Below are 25,948 nucleotides of genomic sequence, written 5' to 3'. Positions count from 1 at the left end.
TTATCTTAAAATAAATGTTAAATGTCTATTCCTTCCTGAATGTGTTTTGTGTCTAATGTCACAAGAGTTCTTATGTGGCCTTAACAAAATGATGTAACATTTTGGGGCAAAGATCAAGCCAAGGAGAGCTGTACTGGAAGCCAAGATAGAGAAGGCTTCCATAGCCACCATGACCTTCCCCTTTGTGCTGTGGTAGACAGGGAGGAAGGTGACCCAGACACAGAAGAATACCTGCATGCTGAATGACAGGAACTTGGCTTCGTTGAAAGTGTCAGGAAGATTCCTGGACAAGAAGGCCATGGTGTAGGTCCCAAGTGCCAAGGAGCAGAGGTATCCCAGGACACAGTGGAAGGCAACCTCTGAACCCTTGTTGCACACAATGATGATGTGACCATGTTCAGCATGAGCATCTTGATCAACGAAGGGTGGAGAGGTAAACAGCCAAGCTGCACAGAGAACAGTTTGGATCAGTGTGCAGATGGGAATGATGAAGTTAGGGGCCCTTGATACCATTAACCACCTCACCATTCTAGCTGGAACAGTGACCTTGAATGCAAGAACCACTGTGATAGCTTTGGCTAAGACTGTGGAGAGAGCCACAGTGAACAAAATTCCAAATGCTGTCTGCTGCATGATGCAGGTGGCTGTGTTGGGCTGTCCAATGAAGAGCAGGGAACTGAGGAAACAGGTGATGAGTGTCAATAACAGGGTGTAGCTGAGAGTCCGATTATTGGCCTTGACAATGGGTGTGTCTCTGTGCTTCACAAAGATGAAAAGTACCACAGTTGTGAGTACAGCTAAGAACAGTGCTGTGGTGGTGAGAGCCATCCCCATGGGGTGTTCATAGGCCAAAAAGCTCACAGATTTCTGGAGGCAATAGTTCTTTTCTGAGTTAGCATAATGACTTTCTGGACACTTCACACACTGGTCCATATCTGCTCAGAAAGGAGAGTTATTTTGACTTAATCCTCAGGTGTTCCTTTTCCCTTAAGCTGCTATTCAGCCTCAGATCATTGAAATGTTTCCTGAATTGACTTCCTTTATTGTTTCAGAGGCAGATATTTAATTACTCTATGAATCACTTCAAATCAATACAGCTAGCCCTCTTGGCCTATGTTGACAAAATCAAAGAAATACAGTGCTTTTCTTTTCTTTTGTTTCCTTTCTTTTAATTTGTGACTTTTTGCATCTGTTTTATAGTTCATAAGTATAATTTAAGATTATATTGTATATTTTCATTTTATTATAACATAATATTATGTAATGAGTACAAGTCTGGATATGTTTTTTGTACATTATGGCTAGTATTTTTTTGGTATTTCTTTTTTAAATGTTTCAAACTTTGGATCCATATTTAATTATTTTCAAAAATAACTTTGTTTCTCTAATTTAGTTTATACTCTGAATGATTTTGAAATAATAAATACCCTCACATTTTTAAACCTTAAATTCTTCACTAATCATATGTTGCCACATTTAGCTATAGCATTATATGTTTAACATACTTAGAGAGAACTATTGAAATATTTCTAGTTATTCAAAACAAAGTTTTAAATACTCTATTCCTAAGAATTTAGACTTTTATTTTGACTTCAAAAACTTTTATGTTGAACAAGAAGATAGGCTGCAGATTGGAAGGATATTCACCAATCCTGCCTCTGACAGTGGGCTAATGTCCAAAATGTACAAAGAACTCAAGAAACTAAACATTAATCAGCCAAATAACTCAATCAAAAATGGGGTACAGAATGAAACAGAATTCTCAGCAGAGGAATCTTGAATCCCTGAGAAGATTAAGGAAGTGTTTAGTATCATTAATCATTATAGAAACTACTCTGAGTTTCATCTTACACCTGTCAGAATGGCTAAAATATAAAACTCAAGAGACAGCACATGGTGACCTTGATGTGGAACAGGGAGAACCCTCATCCATTTCTGGTGGAGGTGCAACATGTACAGGCACTTTTGAAACCAAACTTGTGCTTCATCAAAAAATTGGGACCAGTTCTACCTCATGACCCAGCTTTACCACTCTTGTGCATACACACAAAAGATGGCCCACTGTACAACAAGGGCATTTGATCAGCTATGTTTACAGCAACCTTGTTCTTAATAGCAAGAAACTGGAAATAATCCAGATATCCCTCAACTTAAAAATGGATAATAGAAATGTGGTCCACTTACACAATGGAATAATACTCTACTATTTAAAACAAGGAAACCATGGAATTTGCAGGCAAATGGGTGGAAAAAGAAAAGATCATCCTTAGTGAGGTAACCCAGACCCAGAAAGACACTTGGTATGTACTCACTTATGAACACATTCTAGCCACATAGTGCAGGATAAACATACTACATTTCATAGACCATAAGAAGCTAAGTAAGAAGGAGGGGAAAGGGAGGGTGCTTGAATCTCACTCAGAAGGAGAAATAGAATAGGGCACTAATCTGGTTGAAAACAGGGAATAGGGCAGGAGACAGAGTTTGGTGGAAACTGAAGATGGAGATTAGATGTGGGGAAGTGAAGGTGGGAAGCCAGATGTCATGGAGAGAGAAAAGAAACTGCGGTGGGGCATCACTGAGACAAGCTAGAGCCCTATGACAGCTTAGGCTCCTGAGAGGATATGGGAGTGACTCTAGTTAAGACTCCTAGTTATCAAGATTCATGGAGACTGAAGAGGCCACCTTCTGTCTAGACAGGACTTCTGGCGGAGGGAGAGAAACAACAATTCACCCACCAAAACTTTACACCAGGTTTGCCCTGCCGATAGGATATGCAGTGACAAAGTTGGAGCAGAGATTGGGACAATGTCCACCAATGTCTAACACAACCTGAGACTCACCCCATGGGAAGAAGCTTACCCCTGACACTATTAATGATATTCTGCTATGCTTGGAGATGGGAGCCTAACACAGCTGCCCTTGGAGAGGTGCCATACAGCAGCAGGACAAAACAGGTGCTGAGACTCACAAACAAACATTAAGCTGAGCACAGAGAGCCTTGTGGAAAAGTAGGGGTTAGGATAGAAAGATCTGGAAGGAATAAGAATGCCATAAGAATATACACAGGGTCAAATAACCTAGGTCCACGGGGTCAGATAGAAACTAAGGCCTCAATCAATGACCATGCCTGCACTGGACCTAGGCCACCTACACACATGTACCCAATTGGCAGCTTAGTCTTTATAGGGGACCCCTAGTAAGGGGAGCAGGAGTTGAATCTGGCATGGCCTATTTGGCCTGCTTTTTGATAACTTCAGTCTGGTGTGGCTGCCTTGCCCAGACTCAGTAGAAGAGAATACACATGGTCCTGATGTGTGGGGGGAGGAAATAGAATATTTTTATGGGAGGACTTGATCCGGAGGGTATGAAATAGGAGGGACAGATAGGAAAGAGGAGATGAGATGGGATTGATGGAGATCATGAGAACAAAGAAAGCTAGAAACGAGGGGCATTTGAGGGGCAATGTCAAAACCTAATGCAGTGGAAACTTCCTATTATATATGAAGGTGATCATAACAAAGACTCCATATAATGAGGGAGAGATAATCCCAAGTATCCATCTCTTGTTAACAAACTAAGCTTCCAGGCCTGGGTATAGTTTTCATGAATTTGATTTGTTGGATAAAAAGGTGCTATGAAAATCCTCTAAAACCCAGGGTTTTTCCAAGACAATAGGTAGGTCTGCAAAAACTGACAGTAAGCCCCCATTGCTGAAGACAACACAACACAACACACTGAACATGGAGAGATCAAAATGGTACTACATGTTACCCTCAAACCCATGTTCCTTTGCTGTGACACAGAGAGGCACTCTATAGGCTGCCAAAAGCTGAGCATCAACACCAACCCAACCACAAAACTTTGGACCTACATTTAGTCCTGCCTGCAAAATATGCCAAGGTTAAGGTGGCACAAACCTGGAGGTGGTAACCAATCCATATCTGATTTGATGCAAGGTCTACTCCATGAGATGGAACCCATTCCTGAAGCTACTTGAGCAACCAACAACCAGAGACTAGACAACCCAGAGATTTTGAATAAAAGTGAAATTACTGGTCTCAAAAATGGCTCTTAATTATATTCCAACATACTTATAGATCAGAGTCTTATTCTTCCATCATCACAGTGGCCCCTCCATTCCTACTGCAGAAGGTAACAAACACAGAGCCCGGCATCCAGATATTGGAGAGAGAGAGAGAGAGAGAGAGAGAGAGAGAGAGAGAGAGAGAGAGAGAGAGAGAGAGACAGAGACAGAGAGAGAGACAGAGAGACAGAGAGACAGAGAGACAGAGACAGAGAGACAAAGACAGAGACAGAGACAGAGAGACAAAGACAGGGAGGGAAAGAGGGGAGAGAGAGAGAACTTTGGAACACACAGCTAAAGTGAGAGGTCTTTATCCATCCCTCTCAGGACTATGGAACCTAATAAAAGATGGAACAGAAGGAGTAGGGGAGATAGAGGGGAAAGAGGACACCAGAAGAACATGATTGTCTAAAAAAAACTATGCAACTCTTATGTGAACACACAGAAACTAAAGCAGGAATCACAAGCCAACACAGGTCTGGACTAGGTTCCCTGTGTATATACTATATCTTCCTGTTTAGTACTTTTATGGGACTCCTGAATGTGTAAACAAGTGAGTCTCTGATTCTTGTGCACTCACTTGGGATTTTATTTTTTGGTTGTGTTCTCTTCTGCATCTGCAATATGATGGTTTTGTTTTTTAACTTATTACATTTTATTTTGTTTTGTTATGTTATATTTCTATATACTTAGAATAGGTGGATATTTTCCCAACATAGATGTCTTCTGAGAAACTCCATCCAGCTGGGGCATCAGGACAGATGCTAGAACTCACTTCTGGACTCTGGGTGGTATGGAAGAATGGGTGGATGAAAGGACTAAGAAGGTTCAGGGACCCCACAAAGAGACCATCAAGGCTGGCAGATCTGGACCCGGGGAACCTGTACAAACTGATGCACCAACGAAGGACAATGCATTACAGTGAACTTAGACTCCCTGTTCAGATATAACCAATGCACAGTTCATTCTCCATGGTTGTGGGCAGAGTGGGGATTGCCTCAGAGATGAACTCTGTTACCCTCAATTTGATCACTTCCCCTAGGTGGGAAGGTACTGCAGGCACACAAAGGCAGGGCAAGCAAGCTATCTGGATGAGAACTGATAGGCTATAGTCATATAGTGGGGAAGGATCTCCTTCTGTCAGAAGTCTATGGGAGGGGAAGAAGAGAGAAGAGAGAGTGAGAGTGGAAATGGGAAGATACAAGAGAGGGGATAACAATCAGGCTATAATCTGAATAAAGTATAATAAAAATTTTAAACCCTATTCTTTTCTGAGAGACAGATAAGGAGTGCCTTTCTGATCAAGAAAAAAAGGAGATGGGAAGGAACTGGGAGAAGTGTATGGAGAGGAAAATACATTCAGATAATGTTGTATGAGAGAAAAGTCTATGTTTAATAAATGGGAGACAGATTAAAAAAGAACATACTACAGGCAATCTATCTTCAGTTAAACAAATGAAACTTAGTCATGATGCAATAAATTATATGTAATAGGTAAATAAATACAACTCTTCAGTCACCTACTGTGTAAAAAATACAAACCTGTACAGGGAATAATCAGAAAGAGAATATGAGAAATCCAAGCCTTAGAAGAATACTACGTGTGATTGAGCATGGTGTGAAAACATAAAGAAATGTTGTGATAAACACTGTGTTCTTGGTGAAATGAAGCAGACTGCTAATTTTAGTGCAAAACAGGTCACCTGAGGGAACAGTGTGTGCAGTGGAGCAACAATGTAAGTCAAGATGATTTCAGTGTCTAAGCTGTGTCTCTTCAATGGAAAGAAAAGTAATGGCAATGCTCAAATTTTATAGCCAAGGAACAAAAGTTTATCTCTTACTTCTCTCCCATCCCTCTCTTTTTGCTTAAGTATTGCAGACTCCTGTGATCAAGTCTGAGAGTTCTCTGTAAAGTAAGTTTTACCTGTCTCATTGGAAATCTCATTGTCTGCACAAGGAATGCAATCAAAGCAGCAGGCAGCCCTGCCTTCCTGGGCAGCTTTCCTGAATCCAGGCCTACAGCTCTCACTGCACATAGACTGAGGGATCTGAGAGAAATAACAGCTATTAGAAAATGCTCTGGACTTTTGTGAAAATTTAGAGTAAATAGAGAATTTCTGAGTATCATCAAATAGTTATTTCCCCAATGCTTACACTGACAAATGGAGGTAATGTATTTTGGTGTTTTTAATTTTGGCAGCAGCTTTGATTCTGCATAGGACACATGCTTAAGACTTGGTCCAATACAATCAAGCCACTGTTAAGAGTAAGTCTTTAAAGTAGTGTTCTAGAAGGTTGCAGTATGTTTTTGGTGAACCTGTCTCTGTACTTACTGGTTAGTAGTGGGGACTTTTATACTCTATATGGTTGGCAAAGTTCATTGACATCTTTGCATTGTTTGGGTTCATCATGGAAACAAATGTTATGCATATGTGAGGACTTTTATGAGATATTTACTTGAGGTGGAAAGAGCCACCACAAAATGGGCATCAGTATTTCATTGGTTACTGTGACTGACAGAATGAAAAGGAGATAGAAGGGGAGCAACCATATTCTTTGGTCTCTGACTGTGATGTAATCACCTCCTCCGACTCCTAAAATATTCTCCCTGCACTAATATATAAATACATGCTCACAGTGTCATCTAAATCAAAACGGTATTTCCTTTACTTGATTTTGTCGACTATCTGATGCAGCGAAGCAAGTGTAATACACACACACACACACACACACACACACACACACACTCATACACACAACATGCTATCCTACCAATTGAAAACTGACAAAACAAAATGCCATTTTACCCTCACTGAAATTTATTCATCTGGGTGACAAAAATAAACTTTTTATCAGTCTTTTGAGGCAGTTACTGAAATCTAACAGACACTCTATTCATAAGAACTGTGTAAGTATTAATAAAAATTTAGGAAAATCTTCAAAACTGATCAAAAACCATTGATGAGAGTCAGGGAATGAGAAACTAGTCTATGTTGGACATCCTGTGAATTGTTTATTATTGGTGGTTGTATATTGATTGGTATGAAATGAATCTCCAAGGATTATTTTCCTGAGAATTATTTTTACTTTTATGAAAGGTCAAAGTGGTGAGATATGTCACAACTCACCTTTGTAAATTGCATCGGCCATTGAATCATCTCCTCAGATAAAGAGAACTGCTGACCCTGGGGCGCATTCAGAGAAAATGTTCCTACTTTGACCTTTAATCCCATGCCCTTTGGGAAATTCCAAATATTGAAAATGTCATACTCTGAATCTAAGTCTCTTCTCCCATCCATTACGATGTGACCTCTCACGCGATCTTTCTGTAGGGTCTTCTTTAGGAAAGGGAGGAGCTAGAAGAGATGCAGGAACATATATTAAAGTACATCTGAGATACTGGAAACATTTTCTTAAGTCATAAAAAGAATGTCAGTAGGCACAACCCTATCCACTGGAAATGATGAAAGTCATGAAGCCAGCACAGCTGTTTGTCATTGTTTGGTCCTGCTGCAGGGTGTGGCTGGCGGGGCCATCCCCCTACATAGGGGCGGGGCTTCCCCCCTTTCTGAGATTCACTATATCAACCAGACAGTTTGGTTCTATGCCCTCCCCCATTTCCTAACCTCTCTACCCTCTCTCTTTCCCTTCCTGGTCCTGTAACGCTTCCAAAATGCCTGTATTTATATTATAGCTTTTGGCCAATTATTTCATTCTGATTATTTAATCAGTCACCATTTTCACAAAGCTGAAACCAATGCTTTGATCCCTGTTGTTCTGGGTTGTTCAAGTGTTATCCTCTGTATATTGCATCTGAGGACATTCTGCATTATTACACATTTGATGTCTTTTCCTGAGAAAATTATTACTGGGTTTTTAAGAAAAGGCCTAAATGTAGAAAGAATACCTTTAGTTTTGTACAATTCAACACCTGTCACTAAAAGTACAATCGGCCTATAGAAAAAGATAGAATTGAAGGTGGACATCTGGCGGCCAGAAAGGATTCTGGCATATCTAGATATTAAAGATTGAATGGTGAAGATGTGAGGACAGATGCTTGATACCTGAGCAGAGGTAAGCAGACCATGGCAGAATGTCGATTAGTATAAATAGATTAATTTAAGTTATGAATTAGTCAGAGAAGAGCCAAGCTATATAGCCAGAAACGTGTAAATACATTTTAAGTCTGAGTGTTTATTCCCACAGCATTGGCCCTGGGAAAACCCCACACAACATAATGACATACCGTTCATGGGACATAAAATCCAAACTAACTTTCTAAAAGTCCAGGACAGAGAGAGAAACCTCACCACCCTCACAACCCCCCCTGCAAAAAAGCTTCAAAGCTATGTTTTTAAAAAGTGGCCTGAAGACAATAAGCTTCTGAAAATAGTGGCACAAATGGGTCCAGAAAAAAGAAGCTGTATACAAGATTTTTCTAACTAAAAAGCTGGAAAGGACTAGCAAATTGCAGAGGTAAAGTAGAACTCAGCCTCTTTAAACAAAGCTTCAGTTATCCATTTTTTAAAAGCTGCCATCTTATTGGAGGTGGTCTGTGAACACATGGCTCAGTGGGTAGTGGTCAGAGCTGTGCAGCCATCTCTCCAGCAAGTCCAGTCACAGCCAGCATAGTTCACATTATCTGGAGCAGCCAGCAGAGCAGCAGGGATCCCATTGAGAAGCCCACAAACAGGTCATAACATTGCAGGACCACCCCTTCCTATCTGGTAGGTCATGGCAGGAGGTTTAGCCCTTTAAGGCTTGACCTCTGTGTCAGAGAAGGACAGCTGTGCACGAGCAAGCACAGCACAGCACAGGAAGCTGGGTCCAAGTTCACACACAGGAAGACACAAAAAAAATCCTCAGTCATGCAGCTCAAAAAAAAAAAAAAACCCAAAACTAAACTAAACATTTAAACTCGTGATTTAGTGCTGATGGATGCTTATCATTAAAAGGGTTTAGTTACAAGTTGTTAATGGTCTTGATTAGGGAAAAGACAAGGTAGAGAAACAGACTCATGGATTTATCTTTCCTTTTCTCTATCCTTTCTTTCACTAGGTATTGGGAAAGGTTTTCAGAAGCAATGGGGGTAGGATTTAGGAATAATATAGGATTAATGGGAAAAAGGGGGTAGATTATTGAATCTGCTCTTAAACCACAAATCATTTTATGAACTGATAATCTAACACTGCTCTAATATTTTCTATGTTGATATAAAATGAGGTTATTATGGTTTATAATAGTCTGGAATTTTGTAACTTGATACTGAATTATGGTTACTTTTGATACTTTGGTATAGATTATTGTATATTGATTAAAAATTAAAGTTATTTTCATACACATATGCACATATGTTTCAACTTTTATATAACATATTGGATCTATACAATTGATTCATAAAGAGAAGGTTTACTTCCAGTCCTTTTAAAAGCTGCTATTAGAAACTCTTTAGGATAATTAGGTAATGCAAGTTAATAGTCAATGAAATTCATGGTCATGTCAGATACTAGTTTAGCTTATCACATAAATACATATCCTAGGCTAAACACATAGTAAGTAGCTAGAAAGAACCACTTGTGTATTCAGATATACTAGAGAAAGGTAGATAATTATTAAGCACTATATAGATATGTGCAAATATACAGATGGTCTTCAAAGGCCTCAGAGACCAGCTTTAAATTGCATTTAAAAATGTTTTATTATTTTAAGGCTTTTCTGATAATGAGATATCTCAGTTGCTGGCAGCACCCACTTTGACATGAAAGAAGATGATGAACATTGAAGAATCTTCCTTAGGAGTTTGCTTTAAAAATGGCAAGTTGCAACTAAGCAAAGATATGCACTTACTCCATCGGCAGACAATGGGCAGGACTTGGACACAGGCAAAGTCAACTGCTAAGCTCTGTCAAGACAGAGTAAGCAAGTTCTTCCAAATTCTTGCTTCAGAAATATGTCTGTCAGATATTCTGGGCAAGAAGACTGAATATGGTGTTTTAATATTACACATAAATTCTGGGTGACTGTCAAGGCAGTCAGCTGTCTGTCAATTCTCTATTTTGCAAACTGCTTGTTTATACTTCTTACATACTAAGGTAATAATTTGTTCTCATGCCTTGATGGGGTCGAAAACTTGACAGTTATAGGCTTCAAATTAAGCTTAAATTATTTAGAATTTAGGAAGAAATTTTTAGGCCAAAAATTTTAGGTTGTTAAATAAGAGCAATAATAAATACTATGGCACCAACCAAGGACAATATATGCAGTAAATATTGAACCCCTACCCAGATCTAACTAATGGACAGGACATTCTCCACAGTTGAGTGGAGAGCAGGGACTGACTTTCACAAGAACTCTGGTGCCCCATATTTGACCACGTCCTCTTGATGAGGAGGCCTGGTCGCACTCAAAGGAAGGATAGCAGGCTCCCAGGTAGAGACTTGATACCCTTTGAGCATATACTGAGGGAGGAGGTCTACCCAGTCACAGACATAAGGGAGGGGAATAGGGCGAAAGCAGGAGGAAGGGAGGAATGGGAGGATACAAGGGATGGGATAACAATTGAGATGTAATATGAATAAATTAATTTAAAAAATGATAGAATAGATAGTAGAACACTTTCTGCAAATAAATAAGGACTTGACCCTGTGATCTTACCTGATTTTCTCTGGGTTGTTCTTATTGTATATAGTTGATTATTAGAAGAGAAAAGCTTTTTATTGCACATAAAAAGGGTAATGTAGAGAGAAGATCTTGTCTATTTTGTGGATAGAAAACTTGTAGATAAATAACTATGGACTATAGAATGGAAGGTGGGACATTGTCAGACAGAAAGTATTCTGAGATATCCTGGTGTGACAGATTTTTTTGGTGAAGAGGCGGAGAGTAGTGATGTATGGTACTTGAACAGAGATAACCACCCATGTGACAGAATGTAGATTAGTATAAATAGATTATTTTAACTTATGAGCTAGTAAGAGAAGAGCCTAACTGTATGGCCAAGGTATTTGTAAACATATATGAAAAATCTCAAAATTTCATACTAAAGAGATTATGAATAGAATTGTGAGGCAACTTGTTATATGAATTTAATATTGATTTTCCCTATTTTTTGCCATGCCTTTTATAAAGGACACTTACACATGAGTTTGCATTGACCTTCAGACAGGGAATCAACTATGCTTATGATCTACAACTTATGCTGCCCAATTGGAGTGTCATGGATAAATAATAAAAAAGTCACAGTACTGATATTAGAACACACAGGAAAGAATATTACCCTCCAGTGAAAGAATTCCATTTCTTTCCTATTAGCATATTGCTGTGTCTGTATTTGTTGAAGACTCATCTCATGCAGACTGTAGGCCACAGCATACACTGCATTGTATATATTATAACTCTCCTCACTCATGGCTGTGTCAAAAATATGTCTGGGCAGTAACTGCAAAGAAGCATTTGGTTGGCAGTTCTCCAAAATTTGACAATGAAATCCATGAAATGAGCAGTTGAAGAATAAAGCCCAAAACTTAGGAAGAAAAGTGTCTTCTGGGTATTTGTAGGGAGTAAGTGTGTGAAGAAAATTGGTAAATCCAACCATCTCTTCATGGTGGTGTGAAAATATGAGACTCCCATGAAGTGAGCCTACCATGAAATAATCATAATGGTTGTCAACATCCCATGGAAAGTTCAAGACCCAGACTTTCCATGTCACTAAGAGTTTTGCAATGTGAAACATTAAGCCTTGTGAAGAAACAATGTTCCCATAAATAACTATGACATTTGCTGATGATTTCAGAATGATCTCCAGACTTTCCTCCAGGTTATTAGAATCTATATATGAAGTGGCAGGGATAATATTCACAAACTCAATACAGATGCTACCGTTGCTCATATTATCTCTCAATTCTGACAGAAACTGAGTCCCTTTGCGGTCATCTTGGAGGATCAGACCAACCCAGGACCAGCTGAAATGAAGCAGCAAAGAGACTATGGCAAGTGAGAGATGTGTGTCCTTGGAAGCCATCTGATAGAGAGAAGGAAACTGACCTTGGTCATTCAAGGTAGAATCGAAAGGCCCAAAAGTGAGCTGAAGAGAAAACACAATGGGAAACCTGAGAAAGAACACTGGCATCAAACACAAGCTCAGTCTTGAATCAACAGATGGAAACAGTCATAATGAGAATGGTATTGTAATTTTTTATATACAAACCCATTACAAAGTTATCCACAAAAATTGCAGACAAGTGTTCAGTTTGAATACTATAGCAGGTCTCATCCACCTCTCCTTCCTCTCAATTTTAAGTACTGGAAATGTGGATATATCAAGTACATTTATATTTTTTAGGTACCTGACATCAAAGTATTTTGTTGTTCACCTGAAGTAATTGTAGTCCTCGTAACCTAGGCCTAGTCCTTAAAACCTCTAGACTTCATATTATCTTAATTAGGCCTAGAATTATTTCAACCTCTGAGTCTTCCTGATGAATAAGCTCACTTTTATTCTTCATTCTGAATTCTTTCTGGCTCTTTCTGAGTTTTTTCAGGTGTTCTGGCTCAAACTCCTTTCCATGATGACTGATTCAATCTAGCTTCTCTCTTGTCCTCTGACTGAATTGCTCTGCTTGTCCTCAAATTGACTCTAGCAATCTCTTGTAGTCTTCAGGCTCATCTCTGGCTCCATTTATCTTCACCTGTGTCTATCTTGTCCTCTTCTCAACGTGTCTCTGTAAAATATCCAGATCAATCTGCTCCCCCATCTCTCTGTGCCCTGATTCCTCAAGTCCTCTTTTCCTTGGAATTGTTGAGCATATTTTATCCTGACCCATTCTCTATGCTTTTTTTTCTCTGTTCACTCCCTGCCAATTGGTTGCTATCTCTTCCTCCTGACCTGTTGTTGACATTATTTAATCTTGTTTCCAGAAAACTCTTGGATTAAAGAATGTGTGAAAAGGGTGAGCGGCACTACACTAAGAGCAGGTTTTTCCAGTACACAATCTTGGGTTTCACATTGTAAGCAAAGAGACTGCAACAATGTGATTAATTAGAGTGTACCTATTTTACATTTTTAGACATCTGTAATGTCAACATAGGATCCTTGACTCCTACTCCCACATGTTACTTGCAAGAGCCATTCTCTTAAAGAAGATAATTAGGCAAAATAGCTATCTAGTACCTGACCTGGTATTTTACAAAGTCAGTACCAGGATGCACCCAAAGAATTGCTTTCAGCCTCTTAGCCATTCTGTCAAATGAGTTAAATGTGCATATGAGCTTTCTAGAAAGAAGCTATCAATTTGCAAGGTCAGTACCATGATGCACCCTAGAAATCTTTCCAGTCTCAGATGTGATGTCAAGAGCCATTCGTTGACGTTCAGTAGGCATGAGAATTCTCTGGAAGTGATCTGGTATTCTACAAGTCAGTATCTTAATGTACCCCAGAATTGCTTCCAATGTCTGACAATTCTGTCAGTTGTTCACTGCTGCATCTTATCTTCCTGGGTATTGACAAACTATGACCAAACTGAGTACATTATTTTACTGAAAGATGTACTGCTGTTCAGATGAACTAATTCCAGATAATGAAATTCCTGATTCGATTCAAACAATTTTAAAAGTTAAATTGTTATAAATATTCCAAAATTTTGGGTCAATAAATACTTTTGAGGACCTCTAGATGCCTTACTAGGGAACAGACTTGAAGCAGAATTGTAGCCTCAGATAAGCTTTCACTCCAGATGGCACCATGTATCTTGGTATACACCATAAATATGGTCAAGTTGGTTTAACCTTTCCATGAACCAAAACTATGACGGAGATACCTGAACATGTCTAAATTAAGTATAAACCCTAATGTCTGAATGTACAAACTGTTCTGTTATAATCCCTTACACCCTGTCACCTTATGGTATTATATGCTGTCATTTTAAATTTGCTTTCTTTCTTGGAATGAAAAGATAAAATTATTGTCCTGAATTTACTATAAGCTAAGAGAAAACTAGAGATTGTGTAGCCAGGTCAGTCCTCATGGAATAGACACATATTCTTGTAACTTAGACCCTGTTAAACTTTATTTCTTGTCAAACTTTGTCATTCTGAACTCACTATGATCTTATGTAATGGATACATAGAGAATAAAAATTTAATTTTAAGACATGTAACCTGTTGTGTTTTAGAACTTATCTGTTTTTTTCCATTAATTGCCTTTTTTTTTACTATGAGGCAATTCCTTTTCTTAGAAGTATAAATATGGTGAACAACAAAAAATGGAATTGAAATTAAGATGTTTAACTTCAACTACATTTTTCTTGGATGTGTGTGTGTGCGTCTGAGTCTCTGTGTGTGTCTGTGTATATGTGTGTGTTTGTGTGTCTGTGTCTGTGTATATGTGTGTGTTCATGTGTGTGTGTCTGTGCATGTGTGTATGTGTTGTCTATTTTCTATTTCATTCTTAGTATTTCAACGTGGATTCAGAAATAAGTGAATAGACTCAGTGTTCCCCAACATCCATCATGTACAAACAGGTATACTTGATCTTTCCAGAGATCTCCACAAAAGAGCTTATATATAGAACAAAGAGCCTCCTTTAATGACCCTCTCAGTTTTCTTTGCTAAAATCTGCATTTACAGCCTTGCATGTAGGAAACTTGTGGTCAGTTTGAGTTCTCCTCTTTAGCTGCAGTACAGACAGTCCCTAGAGGAGGAACTCTGGGCTCCCTCCCATCATTCTTCTTTAAATCCTGATTAGTTGCCTGAGATAAAGTGAATGGAGATTCTGCATCCAGTACCAGAAATCCAACCCTGGACTTGCCAGAGCAAAGACAGACATTGGCGCCTCACCCACCTGAGGTATGTTGTATAGTTGTAGCAATGTAACAATATAGGACGATGTTGACATTGGTGTTCCTGTGAATGTAGCAAGTGATGTTTTCTTCTCTCCACAGTTGTAATTAACCACAGGATTGATGGCCCGTGTTAACCAGATCATGACAAAACCAAAACTAATCCTTTCATTATGTAAAGTAGTATAAAGATCAAACCCCAGAGTTGTGTTGGGTAGAAGATAAGGGTTCCTGTTGACCTCCTCAATGGCAAATATCAGGGCCAGAAACACCTGGTAGTTCTTAAAATTATACCTGCATAAATTCCATAAAATTACAAAATTACACAGTATAAAGTCATAGATCACAGAACCTTCCTATTTAGTGCAATACCTTTTTTAATTAAAATGTCAATACTTTTATAAAATCCAGTTTTTAATATCTTTTCATGAATGGCTAGAATTAGAAGGACATGTAATTAAACAGGATTAAGTAAGATTCTACAGTATTAGCACTCATTAATTATGAGCTCTGGGACTTTAATTTGTTATTAAATTGCTTTCTTTATCTTTTGTGGGCAAAATCCTGCCCATGAGTAAGAAATTAGAGTCTGACAAAACACCAGAACTTTGATGTCTGGATCTCCGACCTTCAGCCTCTACAGATATATATATATAAAATCAGTTTATCGTCATCCAATCACCTTGTTTTCTGTGACAATCTCCTATTTAAAAATAGCACAAAGTAAATCAAATAATAACTGTGCATAGTTGTCATCTCTATGGTTTGTTTTCTATGCTGTGTCCTAGAATATACTATGTAGAGTGTTCTGGTCTTGAATTCATGGAGATATTCCTGCCTCTGATTCTTCTTTGGTTTAATTAATTCAGGTGAACCCCCAACCAAATTTATTTTTCTTTGTGTATATTTGTGAGCTGTGTGAATTTATTCTGTTAATCTGTACATGAACATCAATAACTAAGAGTGTAAGACAGAGAAGGACAGTTAGTGTCAGTCCAAGCTGTCCACATAATTGCACAAAGTGTCTCATGACCAGTTGAGTTAAATATCGACTGCCTGACTGACTGACTCATTTGATTGATTTAGACAGAGTTTGACCATGTAACCAATCTGGACTTGAAGTTACTAAGATTATTTCTGCCTCCCCTTCTTCAGTACTGTGAAAAAGAGAGAAAAGCACAATAACTGACACCACATTTTCTTTATCGTTTTCAGTGCATAAGCTTGGTACTCTGGCCAGCAAACTTGTAGGTAGTCATTTCTCCCTGTCTCTCTCCTCCATACAATAATTAGATTACAAGAAGACATGGATGCTCTCTGGGAGATATAAACCCGGGTCCTCACACATGCACCTAGAGCATTTTATATTGTTACTCAAGTTGTAATCTAGTTAAAAGTATGATGGTGAGGAAAAAACCTTATACATTTTATGATGCCAAAACCCCACACACAAAGGAATGACAATTCATTTTACTGTCAAAATGTACGGTTCACAAAATAGTGTCTTTAAGGTTATATTTAGTACATTGTTCCTCAGTTGGATATAAAAATACTCAATATTAAAATATTATAGGGTTTTATAGAAAAGCAATATTATCTTTATATTTTGGAAAGATATATAGAATAAGATGTTAAACCCTCATTAAAAACACTTGAAAAGAAAAGAGCATCTCTATATATAGTTTTTTTCTGCAGAATTTTGTCCTTTTACTAACATATATTTGCTTTTATTTAATTTGGTTTTTGCATTGTTCTTGTTTTGAGTGTGTGTTCCTTTGTTTGATTGCTTGCTTGCTTCAACAAATATTTGCATCTCTGATTCTTTGTGTTTCCCTTCTTCTTTTTCAATATTTTTCCCTTTTGATTGTTAATGGTCTGCTACATATCTGACACACATGCTGGCTCAAAGAAAATTATATGTTTTATTCCTTTCTCTATATTTGTTTTCAAGGACGCTAAAGGATTTACAGATTGCATGCAATGAGGTATGTTTCTTTTTAAATTAATGGATTTCTCTAGAAGTTTCACACAAAATGAAATGCAACAAAACACTTAGAATATATCATAATTAAAAATTAATAATTAAAGATTCAATTGTAGCCAGGCATGGTGTCCCATGCCTTCAATCCCAGCACTTGGGATGTAGAGGCAGGTGGATCACTGTGAGTTCAAGGCTAGTCTGGTCTACAAAGTGAGCCTAGGACATCCAATGCTACACAGAGAAACACTGTCTCAAAACAAACAAAAAACAAAAGGATTCAATTGTGTTTACCAACATGAAATGAAAACCACAAAAATTAAAATAGTTTAATTAAAAACTATTATAATAACTCTCAAAATAAAGATGCAAAGTACCTAAATTAACCAGACTGGAAGTCTATAGTCTTGGTGAATTCTATATAATTAGAAGTAAACATTCTGAGTCACATTAAGAAGGTTAAATATTTTTCAGCAGAAACTGTAAAACCAGAAGGGCCTGGCCCGATGTCTTACAAACTCTTAGAGAACACATATGAGAGTCCAGACTCATATGAAGCAAATTTTCAATAACTATAGATAGATAAAACAAGATATTCCGCAGCAAAAACAAATTTAAACAGTACCTATCCACAAACTCAGCCCTACAGGAGATACTATGAGGGAAACTCCCACCTAAGCAGGTTAACTACAACTGGGAAAACACTGGACATAGATAACTTCACTTTAGCCAAACAGAAATTAGGGAAGCATGTATATACAGTACCACAACCAATATCAAAATAAAAGAACCTAGTAGTCACTGGTCATTAATCTTTCTCAACATCACGTGTCTCTAATCTCCAGTAAAGACAGAGAATAACAGAATGGATGCATAAAGAGGACCCAACATTTTGGTTCATAGAAGAACAACACCTCAGCCACAAAGATAGACCTTACCTGAGAGTCATGGGCTGGAAGAATGTCTTCCAAGCAAACAGACAAAAGCAAGCTAGAGGAACCAGTTTAATATCTAATAAATAGACTTTTATCCAATCTTAATCAAAAGAGATGAGGGAGGACATACTCACCGAAGGATAAATCAACCTAGGTGAAATCACAATTCTGATCAACTATGCCTCAAATACAAGTGCACACATTGGTTATAGAAAAATTAATAAAGTTTAAACCACACATTGATTTCCACACATTAATAATGGGAGACTTCAATCACTCCCTCTCAACAAAGGATAGGTCAACAAAACAGAAGATAAACTGAGAAATAATGACATTAATTGATGTCATAAATCAAATGGACTAAATAGATATCTACAGAACTTTTTACACAAACACAAAAGGTTGTAACTTCTTGTCAGTACTTCACAGACCCTTCTCCAATATTGAGCATACAGTAGGTCATAAAAGAAGCCTCAACAGAAACAAGAAGATTTAAATAATACCTTGGAACCTATCGGGCCACTATAGCTTAAAGCTGGACTTCAATAACAACAGAATTAACAAAAAGCGTACACATACATGGAAACTGAACAACTGTTCACTCAATTACAACAGGGTCAGGGAAGAAATAAAGCAAGAAATTAGGGAATTCCTAAAATTCCATGAAAATGAGTATACAACATACACACCTTAAGAGGACACAAGACAACCAGTGTTAAAAGGTGAGTTCATAGCACTAATTGCTTTTATAAAGAGAAACATCTTATACAAGCAACTTAATGACACATTTGAAAGACCTAGAAAAAGAAGCAGAAATACCCAAGAGGAATAAAAAGCTGGAAAACATCAAATTCAGTTTCTTTCCTATTGTCACTACTGGGAGATTAACCTCACACAAAGGAAGGCTGTAATTACAGTAGTACATTTGGAAAGCAAAGTGTACTTGACTTGAAAAAATATGAAACACTAAGTTACTTACATAGAAGCTCAAGTTAGAGACAGTGAATTTGGAAGATGTGGTGGTGTGGGTGAATATGATCAAAGCATTTTGTTTGAAATGATAAAGAATTAATAATTACTATTAAAGGCCCCAAAATAATACAATTATGTCTAGTGAAGGGGTATTTCTCAGAATAGTGAGAAACAAAAAAAATAAGTATAGTTTTTGATAATGGGTGGTATATTTTAACATGTATACATATATCAAATAATAATAATAATATATATTGTCTTGACAATTTCATGCATGTAAGCAAAGGCTTATAACCACAGTATAGAGTGAGATATCTACTACATATTTCATGATAAAGCAGAAGAGTGGCTACAAGTATCCCAACTCAAAGCAACAATAAGAAAATGGAATCTTTATAACCAAGATTTCATTCCTTTTTTAGAGTCATGTTTGACAACACATTGTGTGTAATAAATATGTACAATTCATATATGATAATTCAAAATTTGTTTAAAATTCAACATGATTTTATTTGATACTTTCTCATTCTTTTCTTACAGTGAGTTTGAAATCTGCATTCCATAGGTTGGTTAAACCTTTTTCTTGATTAATAAATTTTAAATATCTATATATTTGTGAACATGTGTAATATTTTTCCTTTATAATGACAGAATTTTTTCTCCTTTTTTTAAAAATTTTGTATCCATATTTCCATCTATCCAAATTTATGTTTCTCTCTCTCTCTCTCCCTCAGGCATAGTCTAAAACTCCAGCACAGCTTGTTGTACATATAGAGTGTTAAGACAGTCAAGGGTGCATGTCTCAAGAAAAGAAAGAAATGAAGGAAGAAAGCAAGGAAGAAGAAAGAGAAAGGAAGAGAAATAGAAATGGGGAAGGTAAAAGGGAGAGATAGGGTGGGAGAGAGAGAGAGAGAGAGAGAGAGAGAGAGAGAGAGAGAGAGAGAGAGATGTGGGTATGGTAATGCATGCCTTTAGTCCCAGAACTCAGAAGGCAGAAGGAGGCAGAACTCTGTGTATTCTAGGCCAGCCAAATCTACATAGTAAATTCCAGGACTGCCAGGCTATGTGACTTAAGGAGGCTCTGTTTGAAAAAAATAAAAATAAAATCAGTGAAGAAGCACATCACACACACACACACACACACAGACACACACACACAGACACACACACACACATACACACAACACACACACACACACACACACACACACACACACACACACACACACACACACACACACACATAAACACCAGTGTTTTAGTTAGTTTAGTTACATGAAACACCATACCCAAAGCAACTTGAGGAGGAAATGACTTATTTGGTACTTTAATTATGTTAACTATTGCTGTGATGAAACACCACATCCAAATGAAAGATGGAGAGGAAAGCCTTTTTTCCACATTTTAGTTTATCACTGAAAGACATCAGGACAGAAACTCAAAGAAAGTGAAATTGTAGAAGCAGGAGATGATCTATAGACCATGGAATGTTTATAGTTACTGGCTTGTTCCTAATAGACTTCTTGGTCTGCTCCCCATAGAATTGAAAACTACTAGCAAAGGAGTGGCCCCACCCACAATGTTCTGGGCCACCCCCATCAATCACTATTTGACAAAATGCCCCATAGGCTTGGCTCTCACCCAATCTTATAGGAGAGCTTTCTTAAGTGATATTCCTTTCTCTCAGATAGCTTTAGCAAGTCTCAAGTTGATATGCATCTGTTCAGCACTGTCCTTTGTTGGAGGAAGTTAGAATAGGAACTCATGCTGGGCAGGACCTGTAGGCAAGAGCTGTGACCCAGTAGTCATTTATTGGCTGGCTCACTGTGGCCTGCTCAGTCTGCCTATTTAAATGGAACCCTGGACTACCTGCTCAGAGGTGGCACCACCCACAATGGGCTAGGCCCTTCCACTAAATCAGTGATTAAGGAAATACCACAAAGGACTGTCTATCTCCTGATCTTACTGAGACATTTACTCAACTGAGTCATCCTTCTCTCCACTGACTCTAGTTTGTGTCAAGTTAAGATAAATTATCTAGCACAGAAAGAAATATTAGACCAAAACTCAAAGGTTTTTGACAATACAAAATGTTAAGAAATTGATAATACTAGCTTAAAGTAAAAATAATGATTTCTTAAAAAATAATCTTATATGGTTATTTACAATATTCTCATTAGGATAATGATAGTAACAACATGCAGACAAATAGTAGGAAAGGCCAGAAATTTGACAATTTTAAAATTATTTCTAAATGTTACAGTATCAGATAACTTACACTGAAAAATCAGAAAATAGTTTATGGCTTATGTACTTCAATTAGAGTAGATAAAGTTGGAACACCATAAAATAAATACTTTTCATTGAATTAATTTAACAGAAAATTAATATATAAAGGCTTGAGTGCATGACTATTTCTTTCAATGTGTTTAGATAAATGGTAGAAAAAATTGCACAGTGCTAACAATGACTGCCATCTGTACTATCCTCAGCCAGACCCTGACAAAAATCCCTTACATCAGAGAAGTTGGTGTACAGGTGATGGGCTGCTTGTGTTTGTGTTTCTGGCTGTACTGAAAAAACACCTCTACACATTACTGCCTCTTTGTTAATTGACCTGAGAAAAGGAGACCTAAAAACCACAACCAGAATTCCAATTAAAGAACACCCTAGAGATGGAGGAAGATCAATTGATATAAAAGCAAAAGGAAAACAAAACAACAGCAACAAAAACAAAACAAACAAACAAAAACCAACAGCAGCAGTAACAACAACAAAAACCAGACACCAAAGTCATACTACTGAAGTAAATGATTACAGGTGGGATACATGATAGCCCTCCATTAAATATTTAGAGGACACTCAATAGCCATTCCCACTGTACACAAAGAAATGACCACAGGGCTGCAATTCATGGAAACTGAGACCTAAATTGTAAGGCCAAGACAAGAGGGGAGAGTGTGCTCAGGATCAAGATGCAGTTAGGAGTGGAACCATTTTCACTGCTGGTACACAGAAGGATTAAAATGGAGAAATCAATCCAGGATGATTTTTAAACACTGGAGCAATTGTTCTAGAAAACTTGTAGTTGCTCCATTCAATCTTTTTTTTTAATTCTGTGAAAAAAATGTAATACAACTTTGTTTAAGTGTATGCAGAATATATCTTTGGGAATTGCATTCTATAAGACAAGATTCTTAATCTTTTATAACAAAAATACTATTTTCCTTTCATGATCTACTTTGATTATAATTTTGATGATATAAAAAGTTGTATTTTTACGACCTGGAAAGGTCCATCCCTCTTAGGCAACCTGGTGGTCCTCTGCTTCTGGGAGGTCACCATATTCATGATGAACTTATTGTGGACACCTGATCCAAAAAGTGTCCTACACCCCTGAATTCCTGGACTCAAGCGATCTTCCTGTCTCAGCCTCCCGAGTAGCTGGGCCTGGTCAAGGTGTGGGAAATAAATGGCTGCAGAGTGTTCAGCCCTAAGTGAGGCTGCCAGATCATATCCCCCCATGCCAGTGCTTAGACCGATTGCAAGATTGCAAAAGATGAGTCAGAAAGGCTGTAAGAAGCAGAAGACAAAATGACTAAAAGGAGAGAGTGTTTTCAGGAACAACTGAGCAGCTGCTCATGTGAACTCTGTTGTGACCTGAACAAGATCAACCTGACAGAATTCCAGGAAGGAGAAGGAAAGTTGGCAGGTGGTCTGGAGTGAAGTTCCAAACACAGCTGGGGAGCTTTTGGCCATCATAGCTGATGGGAAGGACAGAATCAGTTTCCCTTAAGGGTGTGATCCTTGACAGTTCTAGCACACTTCAGTGGAAGACCACACATTGAGAGTGTTTTATAGAGGTACTAACTGGACTCAGTGGATGAATTTAAAAACAAAACAGAAGAGAAAATAATGATACACAATTGGGTGGGCAAGGAAGGGGGTGAAACTGGGAGGAGATGGGAGAGGGGAATGAATAGGATCAAAGCATAATGTATGAAAATTTCAAAGACCTCATAAATAAAAAAAATACTTTAAAATAAAAAAGTGACTGTTTTGGAAACAATTCTATACCAATTCAAGACAAGCCAGACACTTGGGGCTCACAGAACTGAAAGTATATTCTTTTCATATATATATATATATATATATATATATATATATATATATATATATATATATATATATACTTATTGCAGGGGGACAAAAGAAAAAAATCATACAGATGTGCATTTGTGCCTGAGCTACTGAAAACAAAGAGAGCAGAAAAAAGAGAGTAACAAGAGGCATTAGTTATGATGTAGTAGAAGGGGCTCCAGCTAGCATCCAAAGTCCTCAGTCTGCTAAGTTTATCAGACAAATGTATGATCTTATTTGAGAAATGATCCTTAAGAATGTGGATCTAACTTTAGTTACTGCATTGAGATGTAAATTATTTCATCTACATAGAAATTTTTTGTCCTATGACCATCTTTGTTATGTTAGTTTCCAATGAAATGTGTCAAGACCACCAAACATCCCATGAATATTATATATGAACATATTTCTTCCTCTATCATTCTTATAGTTATACTTGACACCCCACCATGGTGTTAAGAATTACACAGCACTGTCACACTAGGCACAATTTATGTTAAGAAGGATATTTTCCTTGTGAATTTCTGCCTATTGTCCTTGTAACAATTTTCTCATGTGTTCAATGATCTTTACAAGCTCAATTGCTCTATTTTATGTTTTTTTTATACTTATCCATTGAGATTCTGGATGTCTATATAACATAGCCAAAATATGTTTCCCTTATAAAAAGACACACTTGAATATTTGTCATTATTTGTTAAAGGAAATCAGACTTCTCTTGACACCATTCCTTAGGCCTTAATGTCAGCAATTAATAAATGGGACCTCATGAGGCTGAGAAGCTTCTGTAAGGCAGGTGACACTGTCAAGAGAACAAAGTGACAGCCTACAGACCGGGAAAAGATCTTCACCAACCCTACATTTGACAAAGGTCTAATATCCAAAATATATAAAGAACTCAAGAAATTAAACATCACTAAACCAAATAATCCAATTGAGAAATGGGGCTCCGAACTAACAGAATTCTCAACAGAGGAATATTAAATGGCTGAGAAACACTTAAAGAACTGCTCAACCTCCTTAGACATCAGGGAAATGCAAATCAAAAAAACTCTGAGATTCCATCTTACACCCATCAGAATGGCTAAGATCAAAAATTCAAGCGACACCACATGCTGGCGAGGATGTGGAGAGAGAGGAACACTCCTTCATTGCTGTTGGGATTGCAAAATAATACAGCCACTTTGGAAATCTATCTGGTGCTATCTCAGAAAACTGGGAATAGAGCTTCCTCAAGACCCAGCTATTCCACTCCTTGGAATATACCCAGAAGATGCTCCAGCACACAACAAGAAAATTTGCTCAACCATGTTCATAGCAGCCTAATTCATAACAGCCACATCATGGAAACAGCCTAAGTGTCCATCAGTAGAAGAATGGATAAAGAAGCTGTGGTTCATTTACACTATGGAAAACTACTCAGCTATTAAAAATAAGGAATTCCCGAAATTTGTGAACAGATGGATTGAGCTAGAAATAATCATAATGAGTGAGTTAACCCAGAAGCAGAAAGAGTCACTTATATCTGCATACTAGCCCAAGGGGCATGTCCCATGAAAGTCTTCACTTACCAGGAAACTGGGACAGAGGGAAGGACATCTTATTGAGACTCTAGATGAGAGAAGCATGGGAAAATAGCAAAGTAGAAGGATCCAGAAGGTCCTCAAAACCTACAAGAAGAATATTATCATAGGCAGATTTGGGCCCAGGGGTCCTGTTCAAACTGTGGCACCAGCCAAGGACAATACAGGCTGTATACTTCAAACCCCTACCCAGATCTAGCCAATGGACAGGACATTCTCCACAGCTGAGTGGAGAGTGGGGTATGACTTTCACATGTACTCTGGTGCCTCATATTTGAACATGTCCCCTGGAGAGGGAGACCTGATGGCACTCAGAGGAAGGATAGCAGGCTACCAAGAAGAGTCTTGATACCCTATGAGCATAGAAAGGGGGAGGAATTCCCCTCAGGAGCAGTCATAGGGGAGGGGAATAAGGGGAAAATAGGATGGAGGGAGGAATGGGATGATACAAGGGATGGGATAACCATTGAGATGTAACAAGAATAAATTAATAAAAAATATAATAAAAAATTGCATATTTATTAAAAGCTTTTTAAAAAGCCATATGTGGCCACCCTCACATCAAGAGTATCTTTTTGGTGATCACATCCATACAAACGAGGGAAGCACTGGAAACATATACGGCCAACAGGTATACATTAAAATATGTATAACTCATTTATCTTAAACAGCCTGCAGTAGAACTTTAAAAATATTGGAAGTAAACCTTGTATTGTAATTGAGTTATATGGGTGCCAAATAAAATAACCAAAACACTAAGAATGTAACATTTATATAATTCCTGATTGTGTCATGGTTCTTCTTGCTATAGCTAACTTATTGTATATATATGTAATATTATAAATATATATGTAAAAAACAATAAAAATATATAAAATGTGTTTGAGAATAACACATTTAACAAAGAAACATTGAAATATTACAAAAGGATATACACAAAGACATGTGTAGAGAACTGAAGTGCTCCCTAATGTTAATAGTGACAGTCCTGTTCTGAATTCAGCTACATGTAACATACTCAAGACTTTCCAACAATCCAGGCATCAAAATTGTCATTTTTCCTTGAAAGAGGAAAAGCAGTACACATGAAAATATGTTTGAACTGGTTTGAGAATGAAAAAGAGAAATTGTGAAAAACTCAAGAAAGTTTTAATCCATACAGTCTTTAAGTTCCAGGAATCCTCAACTCTGAGAATAAATAATTGTACTTACCATACATTAAGGTTCTGCAAGCGGTGTGGCACATATTCATATTTAATATATTTTTCTACATGTATGTCAGCAAGAGGAATAAATGCACAAATCTGCATATCTCCTTCACGGAAAAGATAATCATCAGTTGCATAGCAGTGACTGTCAGTTGAATCACACACAAAATTGGGAATATACAGAAGCCCAAAGATAAAAACCCAGGACAT

At 37.6% G+C, this 25,948-nt stretch overlaps 1 protein-coding gene across 1 annotated transcript; it reads right to left on the bottom strand.

Moving 5' to 3' along the window:
• Positions 1–25,948, bottom strand: LOC311588811 (vomeronasal type-2 receptor 116-like; the record flags this gene model as incomplete). The annotated part of the gene is made up of 6 exons (XM_084766779.1): positions 1–935; positions 6,012–6,135; positions 7,216–7,443; positions 11,364–12,170; positions 14,925–15,216; positions 25,743–25,948. 6 exons carry the CDS (start codon positions 25,946–25,948, stop codon positions 1–3), a joined length of 2,592 nt encoding a protein of 863 aa, XP_084622905.1.

This window comes from Acomys minous (genome assembly GCF_964271855.1).
Source record: "Acomys minous genome assembly, chromosome: 17".
Classification (NCBI taxonomy): domain Eukaryota; kingdom Metazoa; phylum Chordata; class Mammalia; order Rodentia; family Muridae; genus Acomys; species Acomys minous.
Note: the sequence above shows the minus strand (reverse complement) of the source record. Positions and strands in the feature narration are given on the sequence as shown.